The following is a 27,089-nucleotide window of genomic DNA, read 5'->3' as shown; positions in this document are numbered from 1 at the left end:
TTTAAAAATGTTATTCATTAATTTCAATATGCTTAACTAGAGACAAATAAACATTATAAGTGACAAAACATGGGAACAACTGTAGGAGAGCTTAGATGCAACAGATGAGTGATAAAATGCTAGCCATGTGGGGTTACACATAGTGAAATGCAGTGACTCAAGAGAAAAGGCAGAAAGGGAATAAATTTCTCTGATTTGCAGAGATGCTTTTTTGGTAACTTGTGAAATAAAGCAAATAGAAGCCCCAATTATGGAGAAGATCTGAAGAAGTATATGTTTTTATAATAACCAGCCCTGGAGTTCTCCTACGGCACTGCAGGTTAAGGATCTGGTGTTGTAAATGCAGCAGCTTGGGATCACTGCTATGGCGCAGGTTTGATCCCTGAGCCAGGAACTTCCCCATGCTGGGGACTCAGCCAAAAAAAAAAAAACAAAACAAAACCTAGAGTGTACCACTATTAATTATATGTACATTTTATGAACTGAGTACTCTATTTTTTTCTAATTTAGCTACTGATTCCCTAGACTAAGTGAGGAAGCCTCTAGTTACTTAATAAAATAATGCACTATGTTGCCAGCACCAGAGTAGTGTCTACTGAGTTATTATATAAGGTCTTTTTCAGTAAGATTTTTATTAATAAGTTGATTAAACTTGAATGAAACTATTTAAAGAAAATTATCTAGAAGAAAAAAATAAAGCTTTCTAATTCCCAAGTTGGGAAAGTAACTAACACAGGGAAAGAGGATGTTGTTATTGCTATGACATTACAGATAAACAAAACATATTAACCCTAACCATAAAGGAGAACTACATATGCTATATTAAAATTCTTTTCCCACTTTTTAACCTTTCATTCCCATCTTTACCTACTGACAGAGGAAGAAAAATAATTTATGAATAAAATTTCTTCCCAGTAATTTTTCCTTTTAAGTGTTACAGACAGTGAATATATATAGTTTACATCCCGTGCATATCTATATTTTATAGTTTCTACTGTTTCACATAACTAGTGACAATTATGTAGACGATATGGTATTCTGTTGATTTGATATGAAGCAAATGTTTAATTAATCCTCTTTTATTGGCAGTTTCAAGTTATTTCTACTATTGCAAATATATTGACTCCATTCTTAGACATGGGCCCAAAGCAGCTGGAATTACTTTTAGTTATAAGAAGCATAAGTTTTGTTTTTTTTAATTTGTATTATTTGACCTACATATTGTAGCAGGTGAAGGAGTGTACATTGTTTAACTGGAGGGTTTAAGGTAGCATAATAGTGAAGCCTTTAGCTTTTACCTCTTCTATTGGTTAGAGATCCTGAGTATGGTATATTTCATTGCTTTAAGCATGAGATTAGCTGCATTCAGCTATGATACAAGAATTATTTATTACCTGTATATGCTCAGAACATGAGCATGCTCAGAATAAGTTTGGATTCACAGAATTTAAGACCAGAATATTACAATTTATTTACATTTGGTAATGTTAACAAATTCAACAATTGGGTACCCTCTTTCTGTTTCCTGTTTTTTTAAAAAACTATATCCATGTAAATTCACTTTCTTAATAGAAACAATACCAAATAAATACCGAACAACTGCTACGTGCCAGACACTATTTTAAATGTGTTAAATATATACCACATTATTTAATGCCTCTCACATCTTGCACTTCATCTTGCACAAGAAATATAACAAACACTAGTGAGTTTCAAATTTTTAAATATATTGACTTCCTTAAAGACATCTATATTATAATAATTCTACATCTTGCTTCAATACTATAATAGCAACTCTGATAAGAACATATTCTACTCACGTAGCATTTGGGAATAAATGCTACGTAAACTATAATTTACATAGCATTTTCTAATTTCATTTATCACTTTATAAAAAAGAAATCACTATCCAACAAAAGGGTAAAGAGAAATTCAGAAATTAAATTTCAAAAATGAGCACTGCCAGAGATGGAAGTAGAATTCCATCTATGGAATTGTAGTTTTCCCCTGCAGCGAATGAGAAATGAAGAAAAGTCCACATCTGCAGAAGGCTGGAAAACCACTCATGCAGACTCTAGGCTGGATAGAAGCTATAGCCCAAAGAGAAAAGGAAAATTTTTGACAAGAACGAGCTCTAATCTTCGCATGAAACAGTACACTTCTGCTTTAAGAGGCTGACTACTACTGAAGCACTTAGGAGATACCACAGTAACTAATAAAAACTGCTGGTCTGACTAGTAGGGACACTATGTACTGTTCTTTACTTCTTACACATGAAATCCCTTATAATCACACCTTAAAGTCTGTACATTCTTCCATTTGCATAATTACTATGTGATTAGAATGCATAAGATATGATGAAGGAATAAACACAGAACATTTTTATCATCTTAAGCAGATCACAAATGTGTAAAAAGCAGGGATACATTCTAAAGCACCTCACACATAAGTGAACTGCCAAAAGGTTAGCATACTTGCTAAAAACTGAGTGTCAACTACAAAAGTCCAAAAAAGTTTATAAATACAAAAAAAAAACAAAAAACAAAACAAAACCTGGAGTTTCAGTTGTGGCTCAGCGGTAACAAACTCAACTAGTATCCATGAGGACGCAGGTTCAATCCCTGGCCCCACTCAGTGGGTTAAGGATCTGGTATTGCCCGTGAGCTGTGGTGTTGGTTGCAGACATGGCTAGGATTCCATGTTGCTGTGGCTGTGGTGTAGGCCAGCAGCTGCAGCTATGATTCGACCCCTAGCTTTGGAACTTCCATATGTCATGAATATGCCCACTCCCCCTCCCCCCCAAAAACAAACAAACAAAAACTACAGCCTTCTTTTATCAAATGTATACATGTTAATTACTGAAGAGGCACTGATTCTAAGAATTTCTTTTAAACTCTCAATTTCCTTTGATGCTCCTTTACTCTGATCATCCTGTGATCATCTGGCAAAGAAACAGACATACCAGTATGCAAGAAAATACAACTACCTAGCCTTTCAAATATGTTAATAGAATATTAATAGAGGCGCATCAAGAAAGAATTTACTCTTGGTAATTATCTATAAGCCAAGGGTAAGAAGAAAATATATTTACTTAATAGTATAATTAAAACTCACTGAGCAAAGGAAAATCTAAGGGAGGATGAGGTTTAAGAGAAATATTGAATTTCTGTCACAAATATATTGGGAAAATTACACAGCTTTTCATTGATATTATTTTTAAAGGAATTAAACTGTACCCCAACAAGAAAATCATTCAACAATTCCCACAATTTTTAGAAAGAATTTAAACTTGTGCTGATATGGTCGGTCTTATAATAAAAAGTTTTCTAAAGGTAAGAGCTTATCCAAAAATGACCACAATTCAATGGAGCTGTGAGCAGTGTTAATAAGTAAACAGTGTTATTAAGGTTTACAAAAACAAAACCAAACAAATGTAGGTCCTAACTCATAACTGGAATAGCTCATCAGATAAAGTCAATCATTTCCAAGGCACTCAGATAAAAATTTAAGAGTTCTTTTTGTGACTTAAAATCTTATCATCAATGTAAAACATTTTAAAATATACCAAGTCCTAAAAGAATTTTTTAAATGTTGACATTCTTTTGTCTGAAATGAATCAAACACAAAGTTCTATTTTGTCATCTAAATAATCAAGATTTGCATCTTCTACTTCCATATTCCAAACTGTGTTTTTATGACATAAGCAATTCAAAATTCCAACTTATTAAAAGCTGCCAATACAATTCAGCTCTAAACATTTCTCTCTAATAACTTTTGTCAGTCTTTATGAAGAGGTAAGAGTAGAAAAAAATATTTTAATCCTCAACTTTGTAAGGGGGAGATGATTTGATTATGTCTCCCTCTAAAAGGGAATTAAAAAGGGTAAGAATAAAACAAAAACACATTTAGACAGGACCCACAGAGTTGAAGAGTATAACAATAAAAATTCCTTCTAAATCTATTTTTCACTATTAATTACTGTTAGTGATTTTCTGAAATTCCTTTTTAAAAATTATACTAATTAAGTAAATTTGTTTCATAATGAAAAATAGAATGGTTTGATGTATTATAAAACACAAAAATTCTACCAGTAATAAATTCCCTCTTTCCCCTTATTCATCACAATATACCTTCTCTTACTGATTCACTGGGTGATTCTCCTTTTAGACTCAGCATCCTGGAGAAGCCATTGGAAAGAGTAGAGAAAATACCACGGATGAAATACCCCTGCTGCTCAGACTCCACTGACCCCACCGAAGTCGGCCACCGTCTACCAAATCTGACACTGCCGCGGGGTTCTGGTTCTGACATAGATCTGCTGAATGGAACCCGAAGTGACCGGGTGTTGACCAGGTTCTCCGTCGCCACTGATGTTCCATGGACCTCGTTAGCAGAGGAAGAAACGTTATTCCCAACCATCTGTGGCAGGACCTCTTGTTGTGGTTCATCCAGGCCTCCTTTATTATTTTGCAATTGTTCCCTTTTGCCCCCTTTCCACCTAAAGCTGGGATGTGTCTGCCACCGATAAGCACCCAGTGGCTTTCCTAGATTGGAAACAGCCTGTTCATTTTTCTTCCTCTTGCTTTTCACTGGACCACACCATGGATAACTCTTTAAGCTTGTTCCAGGCTCTGAATGTGCATAAGCAGGTTCTGACAAAGATCTTCCATAGCTTGGAGGACAAGGTGATGTTTGTCTCTTGAAAATACTCATCTTCCGGGACTCCATTTTTTAACAACTTCTCGAGACTTTAAATTTCCTCTGCTCTGCAGTCGTTGCTGTTGAACCACACTTGTCCGTGCAGTCCAAAACATTCAACTGCTTAAGCAGCTTTCTTTGTGTGGCTTTGAACCACAGCAGATGTTGCTGCTTAAAAGCTGGTGTCATGTTATTACCCCATTTTCCCAGATCTCCAAAATTTCAGCAAGCACCCAAAAACCTTCTGTCTGAATCAAATTATCTTCAGAGTACAGAAAAGAAGATAATCTCGCTTCCTGCAGTAGGTTACATTTCTATACTGAGTTTTCAGGAAATGGTTTTTTTTTTTTTTTTTTTTAAAAAAAAGAGAGAAGTGAAATAAAAGTGACAAAAAACCCACAAACACCTTTTTGGACCAATAGCAGTTAACACCATGTGAATGATAGTGGGTTAAAAACAGATTGTGAAAGTACTCAAGCTGACATCCACATTTTCGGGAAAAAGGAGAAAAAGCTTGCCTAGAAGCCCGCTCTTCAAGTGACAGCTCTTCAGAATAGTTTTTAAAGTGTGTATTTCAAGAAAAATCATTGTTATTTCCACTATAACTTCTCTCAAAGTTAATACTGTTTTTCAACCAATAGGTAAGGGCATATACATACTGTTTTGTACAAGTAGGCAATGCAAAAAGGAGGAAAAAAAGGACAAAAGAATGCCAAAATAGAAAACCATTTTTAATGTAAACATACTAGGGAGAATTTAAAAAGAGTAAATGGATAAAAAGAGAAAAGGGATAGAGAGTATTTGTTATGAACTATAGCAAAGGAAAAGGAAAGTCTTGAGGCAAAATCTTGTGGGAACTGGAACACAGGAAAGTACATACTTAAATGTTTCTAGAAGGGAAGAGTTTGCTTTGTAAATCTTATTGGGATATGTTGTCTGGAAAAAATATTCCCTATCTATTTAACCAAAGAAATTCCTTCATTCCTCTTTGTGCTATTTACAACTTTAAAAAAGAGCTGACTACTTAAAATTTTGTAAAAGCAAGTACCTTGTATTGAACCAAGATGATGAATGCCAAATTTTTGGCTGGTTAAAATTTTTTTTCAACTCTCTGCTCATAAACTCCTGAAAATAGGGGTTTCAAATGGAAAGCCTGACAGACTTCAGACCACCAATAAAAGAGATATAACATGGCAATCAAATCACTTTGCAAGCTGTATAAAAAATGATGATTTCATGCGGAAAACTAAAAACCCATCCATTTATTTGTAGAACATGCACAATGAAAAACATTTCTCACTCTAAGTATCTCTTATTACTGTCAAATAGTAAAGTTAGTAATACATCTATTCTTTGAAAATATATTAAAATGTTCTAGTTATTGCCATTATCATAAAATAACCTTAATCAATAATCATCTCTAAGTTTATACATTCCTACATTAAATAAATGTCAAGGAGTTCCCATCGTGGCTCAGTGGAAACGAATCTAACATCTATGAGGATGCAGGTTCCATTTCCTGGCCCCATTCAGTGGGTGAAGGATCCGGCGTTGCCGTGAGCTGTGGTGTAGGTCGCAGACGTAGCTTGGACCTGGCATTGCTGTGCCTGTGGTATAGGCCAGTGGCGATAGCTCTGATTCAACACCTAGCCTGGGAACCCCCATATGCCATGGGTGCGGACCTAAAAAGACAAAAAAAAAAAAAAGGAAAGAAATGCTGAAATATTCAAGTTTCCCAAAAGCATAATATACCACATTAGAGTATGTTACAATCATAAAATTTCCCCTTGTTTTAAAAAACATTTAGAAACATGAATTTGTACCAGAGAAAAACAATGACATTAAGTTCTAATCTCTATTTATGGCACATTACACAATCCACAAAAACTAATCTGTAATGGAAAATAGACATAATGTAAAACATAAAAGCTTATAAGCTTATAAAAGAAATTATAACAGTATTTTTGTGAACTCAGGGTAGGCAAATACTTAGAATACAAAAAAGTAATAATCATAATAAGAAAACTGATAGCTACAAATTCATAAAATCAAAACCTCTGTTCAATAAAAGACATACTAAGAAATCAGTAAGCAAGCTACAAAATGAGAGAAAATATTCACAATACAAATATCGCACAATCTGTGCCAAAAAATAAAAGGAACTCCTAAAACTTATTAGTAAAAATGAAAATCCAATTTTTAAAAATAGTTGAACAAACCTTTCACAAAGAAAGTTATATGAATGGTCAATAAGCATACAGAAAAAGTATTAGTATTTAGAGAAATGCAAATTAAAGCCATAATGAGGTATCACTCACATTCACTAAAATAGCTAACATTTAAAGGGCTACTAGTGCCAGATGTTGGGTGAGGATGTGGAACCACCCAAAATCTCACAATTAGTAATGAAAGCATGAAATGATATAATTTCTATGGAACAAATGACATTTTTTAGAAGATAAACATAACATCTACTCAATGCACATCAGTTCCACTCTCAGGGATTTACCAAGTGAAATGAAATACAAACTTGTACTTCAATGTTCACAGCAGCTTTATTTTATAATACCCATAAACTGAAAACAACCCAAATGTCCATCACAGTAGAATGGATAGTGATACTTTCATACAATGGTATACCACTCAGCCATAAAAATAAACTACTAAGACACAAAGCAATGTGAATCAATACCACAAATATTATGCCAACAAACAGAATTAGACACAAAAGAGCACATTCTGTATGATCCATTTCTAGAGTTCAAAAATGGGCTAATCTATAATGGGGGAAAATCTAGAAGGCTGTTGTCAGTGCTGGAAGGCACTATCAATAAGAAAAGGGCATCGGGAAGCTTTCTGGGGTGATGTCTTGATATAAATGTGAGTGTGAGTATATGTATTTATCAAAACTCATCTAATTATTCCCTTAAGATTTATGCACTTTTTCATAATTAAATTTTACATAACAAAAACTGTAAGCAATACCGAACTCTAGTTAGTAGGTTTGCTTATCCAGTGTTATGGGTTAGCAATTCAGAAACCACTTTCTGGGTATTACACTTAAGGGAAGGAGTAAATACACTGAAGAGAATGAATGAATGAATGCAAACAGACAGACATACCAGTACTGGAACAAACCAACATTATGTACCTCCTGATATGATGAACCACGAAGGAATAGTTTGTGAATTAATGTCGGCATTAAAAGTAATGCATAATTTTGAATTTGATCCTAAGGGGGAGCTATGAAAAACATTATTAGAACAATTAACAAAATTTGAATATAGATTATGGATTAGATAATAGAATCATATCAACATTAAGTTTCCTGATTTTGATTATGAAAGAGAATGTTCTTATTCTTAGGAAATTCACATTGAAGTATTTAGGGATATAGAGGCATGATGTTTCCAACTTACTCTCAAACAACTCCAGGAAAAAAACTATGCATGTAAAGGCATACAAAATATGATTTAAAAAAAGGGGGCAAACTGTACACAATTACTGAATCTAGGTAAAGAGTATATGGGAGTTTCCTGCACGCTTGTAAATTTTCTACAGGTATGAAATTACATCAAAATAAGGACATTGCACAAGCAAATGTTTTTAAAATTTCACAGCTATTTCCTTTGAGTCTATAAAACAGACATTTTCTTTTGGCTGCCCACAGTTAACATTTCCGGATATATCCTTCCAGTCTCTTTACTAAGCATGTAGGCAGGTAACATGTTTTAAAAATAGGGATTGTATAACAGTGTTTTATTACATTTTATCCTTGATATTAGCAGTCTTTGAAAACAAATTTTATTTTTTTATTTTATGGCGACACCTGTGGCATTTGGAAGTTCCTGGACCAGGGATCAAATCCAAGCCACAGCTGTGACCTACACCACAGCTGTAGCAACACTGGATCCTTAACCCACTGCACCTGGCTGGGGGTCAAATCTGCCCACCACAGAGACAACACTAGATCATTAATCTGCTGCACCATAAACTCCAAACACAGATATTTTTATTATTAATACTATAACAGTCCCTATTTCAGAGTACCTTTTGAGTAATATATAAAATAAAACATCTAGGAGTTCCCGTCGTGGCGCAGTGGTTAATGAATCCGACTAGGAACCATGAGGTTGCGGGTTTGGTCCCTGGCCTTGCTCAGTGGGTTAATGATCCGGCGTTGCCGTGAGCTGTGGTGTAGGTTGCAGACGTGGCTCGGATCCCTCGTTGCTGTGGCTCTGGCGTAGGCCGGTGGCTACAGCTCCGATTCAACCTCTAGCCTGGGAACCTCCATATGCCGCGGGAGCGGCCCAAGAAATAGCAACAACAACAACAACAAAAGACAAAAGACAAAAAAAAAAAAAAAAAAAATCTAGTTTCACAGGTTTCATGAGAGGAAAGTTAATCAAGATCACTCTAGTAAAATACCTCAGTGAAAAACTAAATTTAACACAATAATTTTGAGAAAACTTGCACCACAGGAGTAGAATTTGAACCCCATAATCAACACTGTAAAATTCAGAAACTCAGTATTAAACGAGAAAATATTTTTACAGTCTAAATAGGTAAGGTAAAAATAATTACCACAGTTTCTAAACTTATCAACTCTATTCTTTTGAGGAACTACTACCATTCTTCTTATCATAAACTTCCCTATTTAAGGAATATGGAAGTAGAAAACATTAAATAGCACAGAAAAAGATTCTAGCAAAATCAGAAAGCAAAAGAAATACAGATTGAGGAAGTGACAGTCTCTGAAGTAGGAATAATCAAACAAAGAAGATTCATTTCTCTCACATCTGGCTAAAGTTGGATTATCTGCTATCATGAAAGCCAATATTGTTTATGTTGGTTATTCCTCCAAGTTCGATCTTTCATCTGAATTTAAGTCAATAACTTGACACTCTTCATTTTCTGAATTTTCTCAAAGATATATAATGCATTTATAATTTTAAAGAAAATACATTTCATAATTTCTTAAAATTAGAAACAATGACACTAGTACCACTAAACTACCACATTCATCATGAATCCTAATATACTGCTTGGACTATCATAATAAGAAAGTTTCTGTCAGCTCAAGTATCGAATAATTTATTTTAATTTTTTTTCTTTTTTATGGCCACACCCATTCCTGGTCTAGGGGTCAATTCAAAGCTGCAGCTGCATGCCTATGCCACAGCCACAGCAATGCCAGATCCAAGCCACATCTGCGACCTATACCACAGCTTGCGGCAATACTTGATTCTTAACCCAACTGAACGAGGCCAGGGATTGAACCTGCTTTCTCATAGACACTATGTTGGGCTCTTAACCCACTGAGCCACAAACGGAATTCCTATTTTTAAAAAAATTTCTTAATAATAACTTGTCATATTTAAAGCACAGCTTTAAGAACCACGCTGGTTGCTATGTCAACAGAAACAATGTCGCTAAACACCCAAGTAAGTATTTACCTTCACACAGGGCCATATTTCAAATTATTACTGAGTGCCTACTATGTAGGACTGTATCAGGCACTGCATTAGAACTAGAGGAACAAAAAGATTAGAACAGACACTGTCCCTGCCCTCTTGTCAGTCTTTTCTGGCCAACCAGCAGTTCCCGATATTAGGAAGGGGAGTCTATACAATGTTAGGGAAGTGTGTAGCAAGGGTTATCTGAAATCTGAAGGACAGCTGTGACACCTAGAGGGATGGATGTGGCTCACACCAAGTATGGAGAACTGAGATAGCTGGTAGTTGGTCAAGATGTATGCTTCTCAGTATTTCCGACAGCACCATGGCTTACTTGGATGTAGTTTTCTGTATTCAGCTAACGTTTCTCAAACAAATAACACATAAGCAAATATAAAATTCATGTAATGCTCAAATTGTTCCCTACTGTCAAAACAAGCATAGTATAAAATTAAATTTAAAAAAAATTTAAAACACTTGAAATGTATAAAAAAAATTATTTTAAAAATCAAAAACCAAAACAAAAAACTAAGCATGACAATAAAGTTGACTATATTTTTTCTTTTCCATATAACTCGTACGGCAAAAATGCAGGTAAAAATCAACAAGAAGGCACAATAAAAGCAGAGGGGAAATAGCTCTTAACTTTAGTAAACTCCACCCCTTCGTTTAAACTTTTCATTTTTTTTTTCTTCCTCCTCTCTATATCAGAACATTAAGAACCAACGAATCGGAGTTCCCATCATGGCTCAGTGGTTAACATATCCGACTGGGAACCATGAGGTTGTGGGTTCAATCTCACTGGCCTTAATCAGTGGGTTAAGGATTGGCGTTGCTGTGAGCTGTGGTGTAGGTTGCAGACGTGGCTCGGATCCCGAGTTGCTGTGGCTCTGGTGTAGGCCAGTGGCTGCAGCTCTGATTCGACCCCTAGCCTGGAACCTCCATATGCTGTGGGAGCAACCCTAGAAAAGGCAAAAAGACAAAAAAAACAAAAAAACAAAAAACCTTAATCAGTGGGTTAAGGATTGGAGTTGCTGTGGGCTGTGGTGTAAGTTACAGACGTGGCTCGGATCCCGAGTTGCTATTGCTGTGGTGCAGGCCAGTGGCTACAGCTCCAATTGGACCCCTAGCCTGGGAACCTCCATATGCCACAGGTGCAGCCCTAAAAAAGACAAAAAGACTAAATAAATAAATAAAGCCCAAAAACCCACAGTTAAAAAAAAAAAAAAAACTGTTTAAAAAAAAAAAAAAAAAGAACCAACAGATGAAACAAATGATTAGGCCCAGAGAACCAAACATAAAAAGATACTGCAACAGATCTGCTTGTGGACCAATGAGAGTGCTTTGTATCGTGTATGAATCACCAGGAGACTGATTTAAAATGGAGATTTTGCTTGACTACATATGGGTGAGGGCCTGATACTCTACATTGCTAACAAGCTCCTGGCTGATACCCACGTTACTCATTCATGGGCCAAATTATGAAAGTAAGCTGTACATAGATTTTTAAATAAAAGGACTAAAGGAATTCTCAAGGTTCCCATGAGACTCGGTCAAGTTCACCAAAATGAAATATTGTTATTGGGATTTGAGGAGAAAGTGAGAATATGCGCCTCAAGTTTTCTGTGAAAGCGAGCGTGTATATATCACATAGAGACTTAGCCTGTGATCATGTGATGAGAATCAAAATGTAGAAATCCCAGCAAACCTCTTCCTTGCAGACAGCAAAGACCATCTACAACATATAACTCAAGCACAATTAAAACTCCAATAATCTTCTGCACTTTATGAATTGCAGCATTTTTTTAATGGAAAAAAGCAAGGGAGGGAGATGGGAATGACCAATAGGAAAAAGACCAAATAAATCACAGTTCATAACTATGCAAAAACAAACATGCATTTATATGTGCCATAACGACACACATTTTTTAAGACCAACTACCTGTGGGGAGTACAACTGAGACATCACTTTTCATCTTTTTAGTTTTTATCTTTTAACTGTAAGTATATGCTATATTCATAATAATAAGAAAAACTTTAAAAAAGAAATTTATATGTAAGAGGTCTAAGAGAGAAGGTAGAAAAACAAGATACACTCTAAAAAGTAGATCATGATCCCACTTTTGTTGAAGATTATCATTAATATGTCAGTATGTACATGAGAAAATTTGCTGATATGTCTTTAAATGCTGGGTTTTTTTTTTTTTTTTTTTTGTCTTTATGCCTTTTCTAGGGCCGCTCCGGCGGCATACGTAGGTTCCCAGGCTAGGGGTCGAATCAGAGCTGCAGCTGCTGGACTATGCCAGAGCCACAGCAACAAGGGATCCAAGCCGCATCCGTGACCTACACCACAGCTCCCAGCAATGTTGGATCCTTAACCCAACGGGCAAGGCCAGGGATCGAACCCGCAACCTCATGGTTCCTAGTCAGATTCGTTAACCACTGAGCAACGACAAGAACTCCCAAATGTTTTTCTTTTTTAGCAACAATAAAATCCATTGTTATTTTTGTTGCTACAGGAGATTTTAATTTTTAGACTATTAATTTCTGTAATATATGAAATTTTACAATGGGTATGTATTTTTATTCCTTTTCAATGCAGAAAGTTTATTTTTAAATCTACCCACAGCAAAAATGAAAGCTTTAACATTAACTCAGAGAATCAGAATTAGGGAATAGAGAACTGAACAAATCATCACAGATTAAATTACCCAACTCTTTCCTATACTCATGGCCAGAGAGAAGAACTTGTCCATCACTACTTAGTTAACAGTAAAAAACAAAACAAATAAAAAAGAACACAAGAGTATTCTAATTCGCTTTAGGATTCCATAACCTCTTTAAACTGGCATTTTCCAAATTACAACCCACAGAACACATTTGAGAACTTTAGGCTTACAGAGCACAAGTGTGACATTAAATCCAGATATTCTAGTGTTATTTAGTATAAATGCTAAAAATCTTTCTTTTTTACAGGTTAAAACAGGGTATCAATTTCTCATTAAAATGGCTTTTTAGGTTTATGTCAACTATGGAGGCAACTACAGATGAAAAGGCAAAACTTGAGCTTTCTCAGTTTACAAATACTAGTCTGCCACCACTTCCTATCTTAAGATGCACCTATTCTATCTACATTGAAATTCTATCCTATAAATCCCACGTGCTCTTCTGTAACAGAAGACATGACATATGCTACAATTAACAAAAAGTTCTGGAGTTCTGTTACTAGAATAAGAGAGTACATACATCTTAGATCAACTCATGAAAAGCTTTAAAAACAGGATTAATTTCTATAAACCACAAGAAGACATCTTTCAAAAATACAAAGTTCTTGTTTATATGAAGCTAAGTAATTAATAACAAAACATCCCCTTCCCATCTCCTATCACTGGAGCACATCTGCTTCCCGATGAAACACTTCCTGTGGCAAAAATTACCTCCCTTCTAAGTAGTAATAGAACTCAAAGACACACCTGACATGTACACAATTGCTTCTCATTTAAGAGACAAAGATATGTCTAAGAGGGCTAAACAAAGATTATTTTTAACAGACAACTGTTGGAATCTATAATAATTTTTTAAAATAAGAAAACATTTCAAAATAAAGACAAAAACACATGATCCCTAATGCCACAATCAAAGTTATTTTTTTAAATGAAAAAATAAAGGGAGTTCCCATTGTGGCTCAGTGGTAATGAACCCAACTAGCATCCATGAGGACGCAGGTTTGAGCCCTCGTCCCACTCAGTGCACTAAGGATCCGTCATTGCCATGAGCTGCAATGCAGGCTGCAAATGTGGATTGGATCCCGAGTTGCTGTGGCTGTGGTGTAGGCAGATAGCTGCAGCTCCAATGAGATCCCTAGCCTGGGAACTTTCATATGCTGCAGGTGCAGTCCTCAAAAGCAAAAGCAAAATAAAATAAAATAAAATAAAATAATTTTAAAAATAAAAATTTCTGGTTTTCTTCTTACCTCTCTGATCACACCTTTTCTGTCTCCTTTGAGTTTCATTCTTCTCTATCTAGTCTCTAGATGTTAGAAGTTCTTCTAACTGGGTCCTAGACACCCCGTCTTCATACTCCTGCCGCACACATCATCATTCACAGTTACCACAGCAACTTAGCAACATACTCATATATTCAATTTGACATTTTACAGCCTCTCAAATTCAAAATGTATAAAACCTAACTTATGATCTTTCCTTTAAAGTCTGGTCTTATTCCAGGGTCTCTTGCCCTAATAAAAAGTACCATATCCACTCAGCTGTACAAGCCCCAAACCTTAGTCATCTCCCTCTCTTACTGTTCAATATCAAACCCATGAGTCTCACTGTTGTCCCTTCTAAGTATCATTTAATCTATCTACTTCTCACCATTTCCTCTAAATCAACCCACTATCATTTCTCACCTGGACTATATCAGCCTCCTAAATTCATCTACCTACGTATACTGTGGCCCTCTGCAAACCATTCCTACTGTAGTCAGAAGAATCTTTTCAGAATGTAAATTTACTGCATACTGTTTAAAACCTTTCAACCGAACCTTTCAACCGCTTCCCACTACTCTTAAGAAAACAACAACAAACAACCAAAATTCCTCAACATAGCCTGGTCCCTACTCACTGCACCCCTCTAGCCTCCCTTCGAATCCTTTTGGTCCTTCATACTAGCCACTCTCCTTCCCCACCACAGAGCTCTTGACCACACGGCAACCTCTACTGCAAAGGATCTTTCTACCCTCATCGACTATCCACTCAAGGTGTGGGTTTCAGTTCAAGCGTTACTTTCTGAGGGAGGCCTTTCATGACCTCCTTGACTAGGTCTAATCCCCTTTTCATTGGCCGTGAGAGCCCCATACATCTCCCTATTACAGTTATGGTTGTATTTGGGCATTTCCTTGTGAGATTATTAATCCATGCATGTTTTACCCACAAAACTGTAATTTCCATGCCTGTCTCATTATCTACAGGGTCCTCAATGCTAGACATATGGTAGGCACTCAATAAATGTTTGTTGAATTGATTAATAAAATCTGAGAAAGATCTATAATAAAAGTACCTAACTTCAGACTAGTAGTAAGAAGGGTAAGTGATCGTTTGAGTTTATCATTATTTCTGATACTAAGAAGATCATATTAAAATACATCTGATGGGGAGTGGCAGGGGAGAGAAGACAGTCAAATACTCTCCAGGGATTTGTTTTCCCTGAACCAGGTGGCTATTTGTTTCTTCAAGGATATGGATAGAAAGAAGTATTAACATAGGAAAATAAGAGAATGTGGTGAAATGAGAAGAGGGCAAAAAACAGGCAAGAGATACTGCTTTGATTGTTAAAATTTTTTTTTCCAGAAATGCCAATTTAGTTGTAGAAACTATTATCTGCCTTTTCCAGGTTCTCTTAAAAATTATTTTTAACATTAGGATCACTGTTGGGAGAAAATCTTAAATAAGCATGAAGAGATAACTATAAGACTCAAGAAGTTCCATACTTTTTTTAATGAGCATATACTTGGAAAATGAACAAAATTCTGATAACCTGAAATAAATATTAGCATTGTACATCTGATAAATAACCAAAGCAGCTTAGATTGAGGTAGACTTAGCCAAACCCCAAAAGTGAGGGTGCCAAAGGAAAGAATTAGGAATTATTCTATTTTATTTTCTTTGTTTTTATGGCTGCATCACTGGTATATAGGAGTTCCCAGGCTAGGGGTCGAATCGGTCTATACCACAGCCACAGCAACACCAGATCTGAGCTGTGTCTGTGACCTACACCATAGCTTGTGGCAACACCAGACACTTAACCTACTGAATGAGACCAGGGATTGAACCTGTATCCTCATGGATACTATGTTGGGTTCTTAACCCGCTAAGCCACAATGAGAACTCCAAGGAATTAGGAATATTTTATTATAATCTAAGGTACTTATACTACCTGTGTGAAACAATATAACATCATTTAAAAGTGGACTTAGATTAGCTATAAACATATACACCAAATTCTAGGGCAACCACTTAAGAAGTTTTTTTTTTTTAATAAGAAGGAAAAAAAATAGAATCATATGAAATGATCAATTAAAATCACAAAATGCAAAAAGGAGTGGAAGGCAAATATAAAAATAAAGAACAAGGGCAACAAATAGAAAACAGTAATAAATGTAGTAGATACTAATCCAGCTATATCAATAATCACTTTAAACATCAATGGTCAATTAAAATGATCTGTTAAAAGACAGAGATTATCAGTGGGGATCAAAACACAAAGCCCAACTATATATCATCTATAAGACACCTGCTTTAAATATAAAGACACAAATAAATTAAAAGCAAAGGAATTGAAAAAGATGTACCATGCTAACATATAACATATTACGTGCTAATGAAATGAAAGCTAAAGTAACTACATTAATTTCAGATAGAGCAGAATTCAGAGCAAGAAAAAGAATCAGGGATAGATAAAGGTTTACATCATTATAAAAGAGTCAATTTCCCAAGAAAATATGAGAATCCTTAATGTATGAGTGTCAAACTACATGAGGTAAAAACTCTAAGGAGAAACAGGTGAATCTCTGATTATAGTTGGAGGTTGCAACCACCTCTCTATGAGAAATGAACAGATTCATCAGACAGAAAATCAGTAAGGACACAGTTGAACTCATCAGCACCATCAATCAACTGCATATAATTAACATCCATAGATTACTTTATCCAATAACAACAGAATACACATTCTTTTCAAACTCAAGTTCAAAATACACAAAGATGAACCATATTCTGCGGCATATAATACACCTTAAATTTGAAAGACCAGAAACCATACAACGTATGTTCTCAGACCAACGTGGAATAAACTAGAAATCAGTAACAGAAAGATAGCTGAGAAATTGTGAATTATCTGGAGATCAGAGTAGTCTCAAGATGAATTTTTTTGAAACTGTGAACTAAAGGGAAATGAAAATAAAACTTATTTGAGTTTGTGGGATGTGACAAAAGAAGAACCTAAAGGGAAACTGAATGCACATATTAGTAAAGAAGAAAGATCTAAGATCAAAAAACTAAGCTTCTATCTAGGATTCCAAAAAAAAAAAAAAATGAATCCAAATTGATTATGTCTGAATATAAGTCTTATTAAAACAAGGAAACTCAAATACTCCAAAATTATGATATTTAAAGATTCATGCCTATCTAAGTCATATATACCACAGTCAGCATGACTCAAAAAAAAAAAAAAAAAAAAAGGAGATCAAGACAGTAGATGAGGTAAGAGAGACAACCTCTCAAGAGGTCTAGTCCTAGGAGCAAATGTAACCTTGAGCTAGGCCAATCCTAGCACTAGGGAAAGCCTCCACCAAGTTGTACTATTCTGGCAAGAGATGGAAAATCTTCTGAAGTATTTGCTCCAAAGAGACACAGAAATTTCAGATTATCCATACTCATGAGACTGAAATCACTAAATCTAAAAGGGCCTTTAACAAACAGCACTGACATTAATCAACTAAAAGTAAAAGATTCCTCCCATACTTTTGCATTTGTGTTTCAAAGTACAGCCATAGCATTAGGCAAATAAGGAATTAGTGATACTCAATTCATTCTATCAAGATATTGTTTGGGTAATAGAAAGCAGCTCAAGCTCCTCTTCATCAGACTCTGCCTTTATCCTGAGGGAACCAACCACATTCTGGAACTGGAACAAAGGAAATGATACTTTGGATCAAAACAACAAAAATTCCATTAAAAAATGAAGAGCCTGGTTAAATGGTCACTTTCCAACTCTGATCTCATTTTCTCATCTGGTTCATACTGGAATTTTATAAAATCCCAAACATTTCATAAAAGCTAATACACTAATAGATGTCCTCAGGCTTCTCTTTTTCACATATCTATATTACTATTATAATTCTCCGAGGAATTACATCCAGAAATTTACTAATCACTCTTAAGTAGTCAAGTTCACAACTACTAGCAATGTTCTAAGATTCTCTGTCAATAAAAATAAACATAATTCCTATATTTAAATATCTCAATTTCCTAATAGCTTTTAGAATTTATATATATATAATCAACAATTTTTTCTGTTATCCAAAATATCAACCCTTTCTGCTTTTTCATTCCTGTTTTTTCATGGTATGTTTAATACTAAACAAAACAAAAACCCTTCAAGCTGTATCACTCAAACTGTATCTACCTATAAGCACGATGGTCCATCATCTGCTAATGGCACCCATAAAGACCTCAAGCATGTGAGTTAAATGTCCTCATTTCTCCTCGTCATCCTTTCTCTCAGACTATTAGCAGTCAACAATGGCATGCAGTTCTTCATCTGCCCTGCCTAGGATTATTTATTATATTGCTGCCTCTCACCCATGTCCTAGTACCAGTTCCCGTTAAGTGCTAGTTGGCATGAACATTTAGTAAGTCATAGATTACTGAATCATATAGTCAGCAATCTGAAAATACTACTTGTACATTTCTTTAGTTATTTATGCTTGTACGTTTCACTATATTATTTGTTGGATGAGTTCTTTTGTAATTCATTCATTCAACAAATACTTGTGAATGCCCACTACCTTGTTAGGAACTGAACTAGATGAACATTTATTCTGCTAGTTTCCAGTGACTTCTAAAATTTTACAGAGACATTTAGACATTCGTCCTTTTTCAAATTGTACATCATCTCAAGATGTTACTTGGATCCTAAAAATCTACAAGATGAAGTTTCAGAAACTATATACTGTACATCCTCATTTTATAGTTCATTGGGAATATTAAAAAAAGATTTTAAAAATTTTTTATTATACTTAATTTACAATGTTCTGTTAATTTCTGCTGAACAGCAAAGTGACCCATTATACATATATATGAACATTCTTTTTTTCATGTTATCTTCCATCATGTTCCATCACAAATGATTACATGGAGTTCCCTGTGCTATACAGTAGTACCTCATTGCTTATCCACTCCAAATACTATAGGTTGCATCTGATAACCCCAAACTCCCAGTCCATCCCATTCCCTCCCCCTAGGCAACCATAAGTATGCTCCCCATGTCCACGAATTTCTTTTCTGTAAATAGGTCCCTTTGTGCCATAAATTAGATTCCAGCTATGTGATATCATGTGGCATCTGTCTTGCTCTTTGTGACTTACTTCACTTAGTATGAGTCTCTAGTTCCATCCATGTTGCTGCAAATGGCATTATTTTATCCTTTTTATGGCTGAGTAGTATTCCACCATGTATATGTACCACATCTTCTTAATCCATTGATTGTTGATGGACATTTAGGTTGTTTCCATGTCTTAGCTACTGTAAATAGTGCCACAATGAACATATGGGTGGATGTTCCTTTTTCAATCAAAGTTTTGTCCAGATATATGCCCAGGAGTGGGATTGCTGGGTCATATGGTAGTTCTGTATTTTGTTTTCTGAGGTACCTCGAAACTGTTTTCCATAGTGGTTGTACCAATTTACTTACATTTCCACCAACGGTGAGGGAGGGTTGACTTTTCTCCACATCCTCTCCAGCATTTTCTACTTGTAGACTTACTAATGATGGCCACTGTGACTGGTTTGAAGTGGTACCTCATTGCACTTTTTATTTGTATTTCTCTATTAATTAGCAGTGTTGAGCATTTTTTCACATGCCTGTTGGCCATTTGTAAATCTTCCTTAGAGTAAAGTCTATTCAGGTCTTCTGACCATTTTTCAACTGGGTTGTTTGTTTTTTTCACTCTTGAGTTGTATGAGGTATTTGTATATTTTGGAGATTAAGCCCTTGCCGGTTGCATCATTTGAAACTATTTTCTCCCATTTCAAACACTATCTTTTTTTTTTTTTTTTAATGGTTTCCTTTGCTATACAAAAGCTTCTAAGTTTGGTGAGGTACCATTGGTTTATTTTTGTTTTTATTTCTATTGCTTTTGGAGACTGAACTAAGAAAGCATTTGTACAGTTGATGTCAGAGAATGTTTTGCCTATGTTCTCTTCTAGGAGTTTTATGGTGTCTTGTTTTATGTTTAAGTCTTTAAGCCATTTTGAGATTATTTTTGTGCATGGTGTGATGGCGTGTTCTAGTTTCACTGTTTTACATGCAGCTGTCCAACTTTCCCAGAACCACTTGCTGAATAAATGGTCTTTTTCCCATTTTATATTTTTGCCTCCTTTGACTAACATTAATTGACCATAGGTCTGAGATTATTTCTGGGCTCGCTATTATGTTCCATTGGTCTGTATGTCTGTTTTTGTACCAGTGCCACACTGTTTTGATTATTGTAGCTTTGTAATATTGTCTGAAGTCTGGGAGAGTTATACCTCCTGCTATGACAATTCTGAGTTTTTTATGGTTCCATATGAATTTCTGAATTGTTTATTCTAGTTGGAATGAAAAATGTCATGGGTAATTTGATACGGATTGCACTGAATCTGTAGACTGCTTTCAGTAGTATGGCCATTTTAACAATATTAATTCTCCCAAACTAGGAACAAACAATATCATTCCATTTTTTGAATCATCTTTAATTTTCCTGACTGTTTTATAGTTCTCAGTATATAAGTCTTTCACCTCCTTGGTCAGGTTTATTCCTAGGTATTTAATTTGGGGGATGAAATTTTAAAAGAGGTGTATATTTTTATTCCTTTTCTAATACTTCATTGCTAGTATACATAAATGCAACTGATTTCTAAATGATAATCTTGTATCCCTGATACTCTGATAAATTCATTGATCAGTCTGAGTAGTTTTTGTGTGGAATCCTTAGCATTTTCTATATATAGCATCATGTCATCTGCATGGAGTGACAATTTTAGCTCTTCCTTCCCAATCTGGATACCTTCTATTTCTTTTGTTTGACTGACTGCTGTGGCTAAGACTTCCAATAGTATGTTGAATAAAAGTAGTGAGACTGGGTATCCTTGTCTTGTTTCAGATTTTATTTGGTAAGCCTTTCAACTTTTCTTTACTGAGTATTTTAAATTGGCTGTGCTTTTGCTATAAATGACTTTTATTATGTTAAGGCATATGCCCTCTATACCCACTCTGGTAAGAGTTTTTATCATGAATGGATGTTGGATTTTGTCAAATGCTTTTTCCGCATCGATTGAGATGACCATGTGGTTTTTGACTTGTCTTTTGTTAAGGTGGTATAGGACGTTGATTAATTTGCATATGTTGAACCATCATTGTGAACTTGGGATGAATCCCACTTGGTTGTGGTGTATGATCATTTTTATATGTTCTTGGATTCAGTTGGCTAAAGTTTCATTGAGAATTTTTGCATCTATATTCATCAATGATATTGGCCTAAAATTTTCCTTTTTGGTAGGATCTTTATCTGCTTTTGGTATTAGGGTGATAGTGGCTTCAGAGACAGTCCTTGGGATTATTCCTTCTTCTTAAACCTTTTGGAAAAGCTTAAGAAGGATGGGTACAGGAGTTCCCATCATGGCACAGCAGAAACAAATCTGACTAGGAACCATAAAGTTAAGGGGTCAATCCCTGCCCTCGCTCAGCAGGTTAAGGATCTGGCATTGCCATGAGCTGTGGTGTAAATTGCAGATGTGCAGCTTGGATCTGGTGTTACTGTGGCTGTGGCATAAGCTGGCAGCTGTAGCTCCACTTCGACCCCTAGCCTGGGAACTTCCATATGCCATACATGCAGTCCTAAAAAGCAAAAAAAAAAAAAAAAAAAAAAAAGGATGGACGGATGGGTTTAAGTTCCTCTTTGTATGTTTCATAGAATTTGCCTGTGAAGGCATCCGGTCCTGGACTTTTGTTTATAGGGAGTGCTTTTAATATATACTCTATTTCATTTCTAGTGATTGGTCTGTTCAATTGATCTTCTTCTTGATTCACTTTTGGCTGGCTGTATGCCTCTAGAAAGTTGTCAATTTCTTCCAGGTTGTCAAATTTGTTCGCATATAATTGTTCATAGTATTCTCTTATGATTTTTATATTTCTGCAGTATCTGATCAGATTTCTCCTTTTTCTTTTCTCATTTTGTTTCTTTTGGTTCTTTCTCTCCTCTTCTTGGTGAGTCTGGCCAGAGGTCTTGTTTACCCTTTCAAAGAACCAGATCTTGGATTTATTGATTTTTTTTCTATTGTTTCTGGATCTCTAATTTTATTGATTTCCTCTCTGATCTTTATGATTTCCTTCCTTCTGCTGACTTTAGGTTTTGTTTGGTCTTCTTTTTCTAAGTACTTTAAGTAGTTAAGTTATGCTACTGATTTGAGATTTTTCTTCTTTTTTGAGGAAAGCCTGTATTGTTATGAACTTCCCTCTAAGAACTGCTTTTGCAGCATCCCATAGGTTTTGAATGGTTGTGTTTTCATTATCATTTGTCTTGAGGTTTTTCTGTGTGTGTGTGTGTTTGTCTTTTTAGGGCCACACCCATGGCATGTGGAGGTTCCCAGGCCAGGGGTCCAATCAGAGCTGTAACTGCCAGCCTATACCAGAGCCACAACAACGCAGGATCTGAGCTGCATCTGTGACGTACACCACAGCTCACGGCAATGCCAGATTCTCAATCCACTGAGCAAGGCCAAGGATCAAACATGCACCCGCATGGATGCTAGTCAGGTTCGTTACTAGCATGCTAGTCAGTTCGTTACTATTCGGAACTCCTAATTTCCTTTTTGATTTCCTTGTTGACTCACTGGTTTTTTAGTAGCGTGTTGTTTAGTCTCCACGTAGTCAGTTTTTCTCCTTTTCCTATGATTGATTGCTAGTTTCATACCACTGTGGTCAGAAAAGACACAAGAAATAATTTCTAAACTCATAAATTTGTTGAGGTTAGTTTTGTGCCCCAGTTTATGGTCAATTCTTGAGAAAGTTCCATGTGCACTTGAAAAGAATGTATATTCTGATTTTTTTGGATGGAATGTCCTGAAAATATCAATTAAGTCCAACTTTTCTATTGTGTCATTTAGAGATTCTCTGTTGCTGTACTGATTTTCTGACTAGAGGATCTGTCCATTGATGTGAATGGGGTGTTAAAGTCACCTACTTTAATGTATTCCCTTCAATTTCTCCTTTTATGTATGTTAGTATTTGTTGTAAGTATTAATGTGCTTCTGTATTGGGGCATGTATATTGGCGAGTAATAATCCTCTTCTTGAATGGATTGTTTTATCATTAAATAGTGTCCTTCTCTGTCTTTATGGCCTTCATTTTAAAGTGTATTTTGTCTGATATGAGTATTGCAACTCCTGCTTTCCTGTTTTTTCCATTTGCATGAAATATCTTTACAACCCCTCACTTTCAATTTATGTGCCGTCTGCGTTAAGGTGAGTATCTTGTAGACAGAATATTGTATTTTTTTTTATTATCCAGTCTGCCACTCTTTGTCTTTTGATTGGAACATTCAGTGCCCTGACATTTCAGGTGATTAGTGGTAAATATGCATTTATTGCCACCTTGTTTTCCTGCTGATTCTATGTTTCTCCTTTGTTCCTTTCTTTTTTTTTCTTTTCTTTTTTTGTATTTTTTGTTTTTTGTTTGTTTCAGTTGGATGATTTCCTTTCATTTTATGCCTGTGTCCTCTTCTTTTTAGTTTATGTGAATGTATTCTTTGGTTTTGATTTGTGGTTGCCCTGTTTTTCAAATATGTTAACACTTTTATCTGCTTACTTTAGCCTGATAGTTGCATAGGATCAAAAACATTCTTTAAAAAAAAGTCTAGATTTTCTTGATCGCCTTCCCCACATTTTATGATTTTAATGTCCTTTTTAAACATGTTTATCCTTTTGCTGTTCCTTGTGTTTACTGTCACTTTTACAATAGTTTTTTTTTCCTTTTAGATCTATATACTTGTTTTTTTAAGTGATTATTTTCCAAATGTGATTTCCACCATCCTATTTCTTCTTACTTCTTTTTTATGTGGAGGAGCCCTTTCAGTTTTTATTTTATTTTATTTACTGTTTTAGGGCCACACCCACAACACATGGAAGTTCCCAGGCAAGGGGTCAAATAAGAGCTGCAGCTGCAGGCCTACACCACAACCACAGCAACACAGGAACCAAGCCATGTCTGCGACCTACACCACAGCTCATGGCAACGCCAGATCCCAAACCCAATGAATGGGGCTAGGGAATTGAGCCCACATACTAGTCGGATTCATTTCCACTGTGCCAGAAAGGGAACTCCTCAGTATTTCTTTTAGAATGACTTTAGTATTACTACACTCTTTTGCTTTTTGTTTGTTGGAGAAAATCTTTATTTCTTCTTCTATTTTAAATGATATTCTTGCTGGGTAAAGTATTCTAGGCAGCAAATTTTTCCCTTTTAGAACTTTGAATATATGCTGCCACTCTCTTCTGGCCTGTAGTGTTTCTGTGAAGAAATCAGCTGGTAGCCTTATGGAGATGCCTTAAAATTAAGTCTTTGTTTTTCTCTTGCTGCCTTTAGAATCCTCTTTTTAACTTTTGCAATTTTTATTGTAATATGTCTTGGTGTGGGCCTGTTTGTGTTCAACATCTTTGGGGCCTTCTGTGTTTCCTGTAGCTTGGTATCTGTTTCCTTTAGATTTGGAAAGTTTTCAGCCATAATTTCTTCAAATATATTTTCAATCCTTTTCTTTTTCTTCTCCTTCTGGAATCCCTAAAGCACAGGTTGGCCCACTTTATATTATCCCACAGATCTCTTATAGTGCTTTCAAGTTTTTTCATTTGGTTTTCTGTCTGCTGTCCTGATCAATCAATGGGTGATTTACATTATTCTATCTTCCAAGTCACTAATTCGTTTCTCTGCATTATTCATTCTATTCTTCAGTGCCTTTAACTCCGCTTGTAACTCTGCAAATGAATATTCTAATATTTCTTGGCTCCTTATATATTCTAATTCCTTTCTAAAGTAATGTGCATTACTGTTCATATCCACTCTTAATTCCTTCATATTCACTCTTAATTCCTTCAGTACTTTCACTATCTCCTTTTTGAACTCAGTATCTGCTAGACTCCAGAAGTCTGTTTCATACTGTCCTTGAAATTCTTTCTTCCCTAGTTTCTTTGACATTTCTGTCCTCATTTTATTTTTCTAACTGTTCCTCCCCAGCCTTTTATAGATGAGGAAAACAAAGCTAATTTACAAAGCAACACAATTAAGTACCAGAGCCACAGATATTAGGTGGTAGAGTAATATTTAGCAAGCAACAAAGCAATAAGTCTAACACAAGCCTAGTAAATCTTAACCTTTGTAATAATCAAACTTGTGTATTATTGCAATGATCACTTACAGTCAGCTATTCAAATGCAATTAATTAAATAGAAAATATTTGATCAACTTTTACTATAGGAAAGTAGTAATTCACTGCTGGCAAATTAGAAGTCATGTCCGAGTTCCCATTGTGGCTCAGCATAAATGAATCCAACTAGTAACCATGAAGTGGTGGGTTCGATCCCTGGCCTCGCTTGGTGGGTTAAGGTTCCGGCATTGCCATGAGCTGTGGTAGCTGTAGCTCCGATCAGACCCCCAGCCTGGGAAATTTCATATGCCATAGTGCGGCCCTAAAACGCAAAAAAAAAAAGGGGGGGGGGGAGTCTGGATTGTATGATAGAATATAAGCTTTACAAACAGAAAAGATGAGGCTTATTAGCTGGGCCCACACTCAACTGCCTAGTTGACTGACCTTGAGGAAGTTACTCTCAGCCTTACAAAAACAGAAATGAGTGGAACAGGATAGAAAGCCCAGAAGTAACCCCATGCACCTATGGTCAACTAATCCAAGAAGGCAAGAATATACAACAGAGAAAATATAATCTCTAATAAGTGGTGCTGCAAAAACTGGACAGCTACATGAAAAAGAATGAGATTAGAACATTCTCTAACACCATACACAAAAATAAACTCAAAATGGATTGAGGATGTAAACGTAAGGCCAGATACTATAAAACTCTTAGAGGAAAATACAGGCAGAACACTCTTTGACTAAATTGCAGCAGTATCTTTTTGAATTCACTTCCTAGAGTAATAAAAATAAAAATAAAAATAAATAAACGAGACCAAATTAAAAGCTTTTACAAAGCAAAGGAAACCATTTAAAAAAAGAAGAAAAGATATCCCACACAACAGGAGAAAATCTTTGCAAATAAAGTGACTGACAAAGGATTAAAGGCCAAAATATATAAACATCTCATACAACTTTATATTTTTAAAAAGCCCAATTAAAAAAATGGTCAGAAGATCTAAATAGACGTTTCTCCAAAGAAGACATACAGATGGTCAGTAGGCACATGAAAAGATGCTCAACATCACTAATTATTAGAGAAATGCAAGTCAAAATTACGATAATGTATCACACCACTCAGAATGGCCATCATCAAAAAGTCTACAAACAATAAAGGCTGGAGAGGATGTGGGAAAAAAGGAACCCTCTTACACTGTTGGTGGGAATGTAAACTGGTGCAACCACTATGGAGAACAGCACGGAGATTCCTTTAAAAACTAAATACAAAAATAAATAAATAAATAAAAACTAAATACAGAACCACCATTATGATCCAGCAATCCCACACCTGGGCATATATCCAGAGAAAACCACAATTTGAAAAGATGCGAGAACCCCAATGTTTACTGCAGCACTATTTACAACAGCTAAGACAAGGAAGCAACCTAAACGTCCATCAACAGAGGAATGGGTAAAAAAGATGTGGTATATACATACAATATAACATTACTACTCAGCCATTAAAAAAAAAATGAAATAATGCCATTTGCAGCAACATGGACAGACCCAGAGATGACCATATCCATACTAAGTGAAGTAAGTCAGACAGAGAAAGACAAATATCATGAGATCACTAATATGTGGAATCTCATTTTTGCCACAGGTGCGCCCCTTAAAAAATGATGCAAAAGAACTTGTCACAAAACAGAAACAGACTCAAAGACTTCAAAATCAGACTTATGGTTACCAAAGGGGAAATGGTGGGGAGAGGGATAAATT

The 27,089-nt window shown here is 35.5% G+C and overlaps 1 protein-coding gene across 10 annotated transcripts in view; it reads right to left on the bottom strand.

Moving 5' to 3' along the window:
* Positions 1-27,089, bottom strand: part of RASAL2 (RAS protein activator like 2) — a 388,065-nt gene that overhangs the window by 253,641 nt on the left and 107,335 nt on the right. For 4 of the 10 annotated variants that reach the window (XM_021063712.2, XM_021063717.2, XM_021063719.2 and 1 more), the window contains exon 1: positions 4,131-5,019. The exons of the other annotated variants lie outside the window; for them this stretch is intronic. In XM_021063712.2, the coding sequence (XP_020919371.2) occupies positions 4,131-4,728 (598 nt within the window). In that variant the 5' untranslated portion in view covers positions 4,729-5,019. Of the gene's footprint in view, positions 1-4,130; positions 5,020-27,089 lie in introns of those variants that run through there. 10 annotated transcript variants of the gene reach the window in all.

This window comes from Sus scrofa, chromosome 9, assembly GCF_054392235.1.
Source record: "Sus scrofa isolate SSC_HxYL_T2T_F1_AM1 chromosome 9, Sscrofa_HxYL_maternal_Yorkshire_Landrace_v2.0, whole genome shotgun sequence".
NCBI classification, from domain to species: Eukaryota; Metazoa; Chordata; class Mammalia; order Artiodactyla; family Suidae; genus Sus; species Sus scrofa.
The sequence above is the reverse complement of the archived record's forward strand: the minus strand, read 5'-3'. Positions and strand labels throughout refer to the sequence as shown.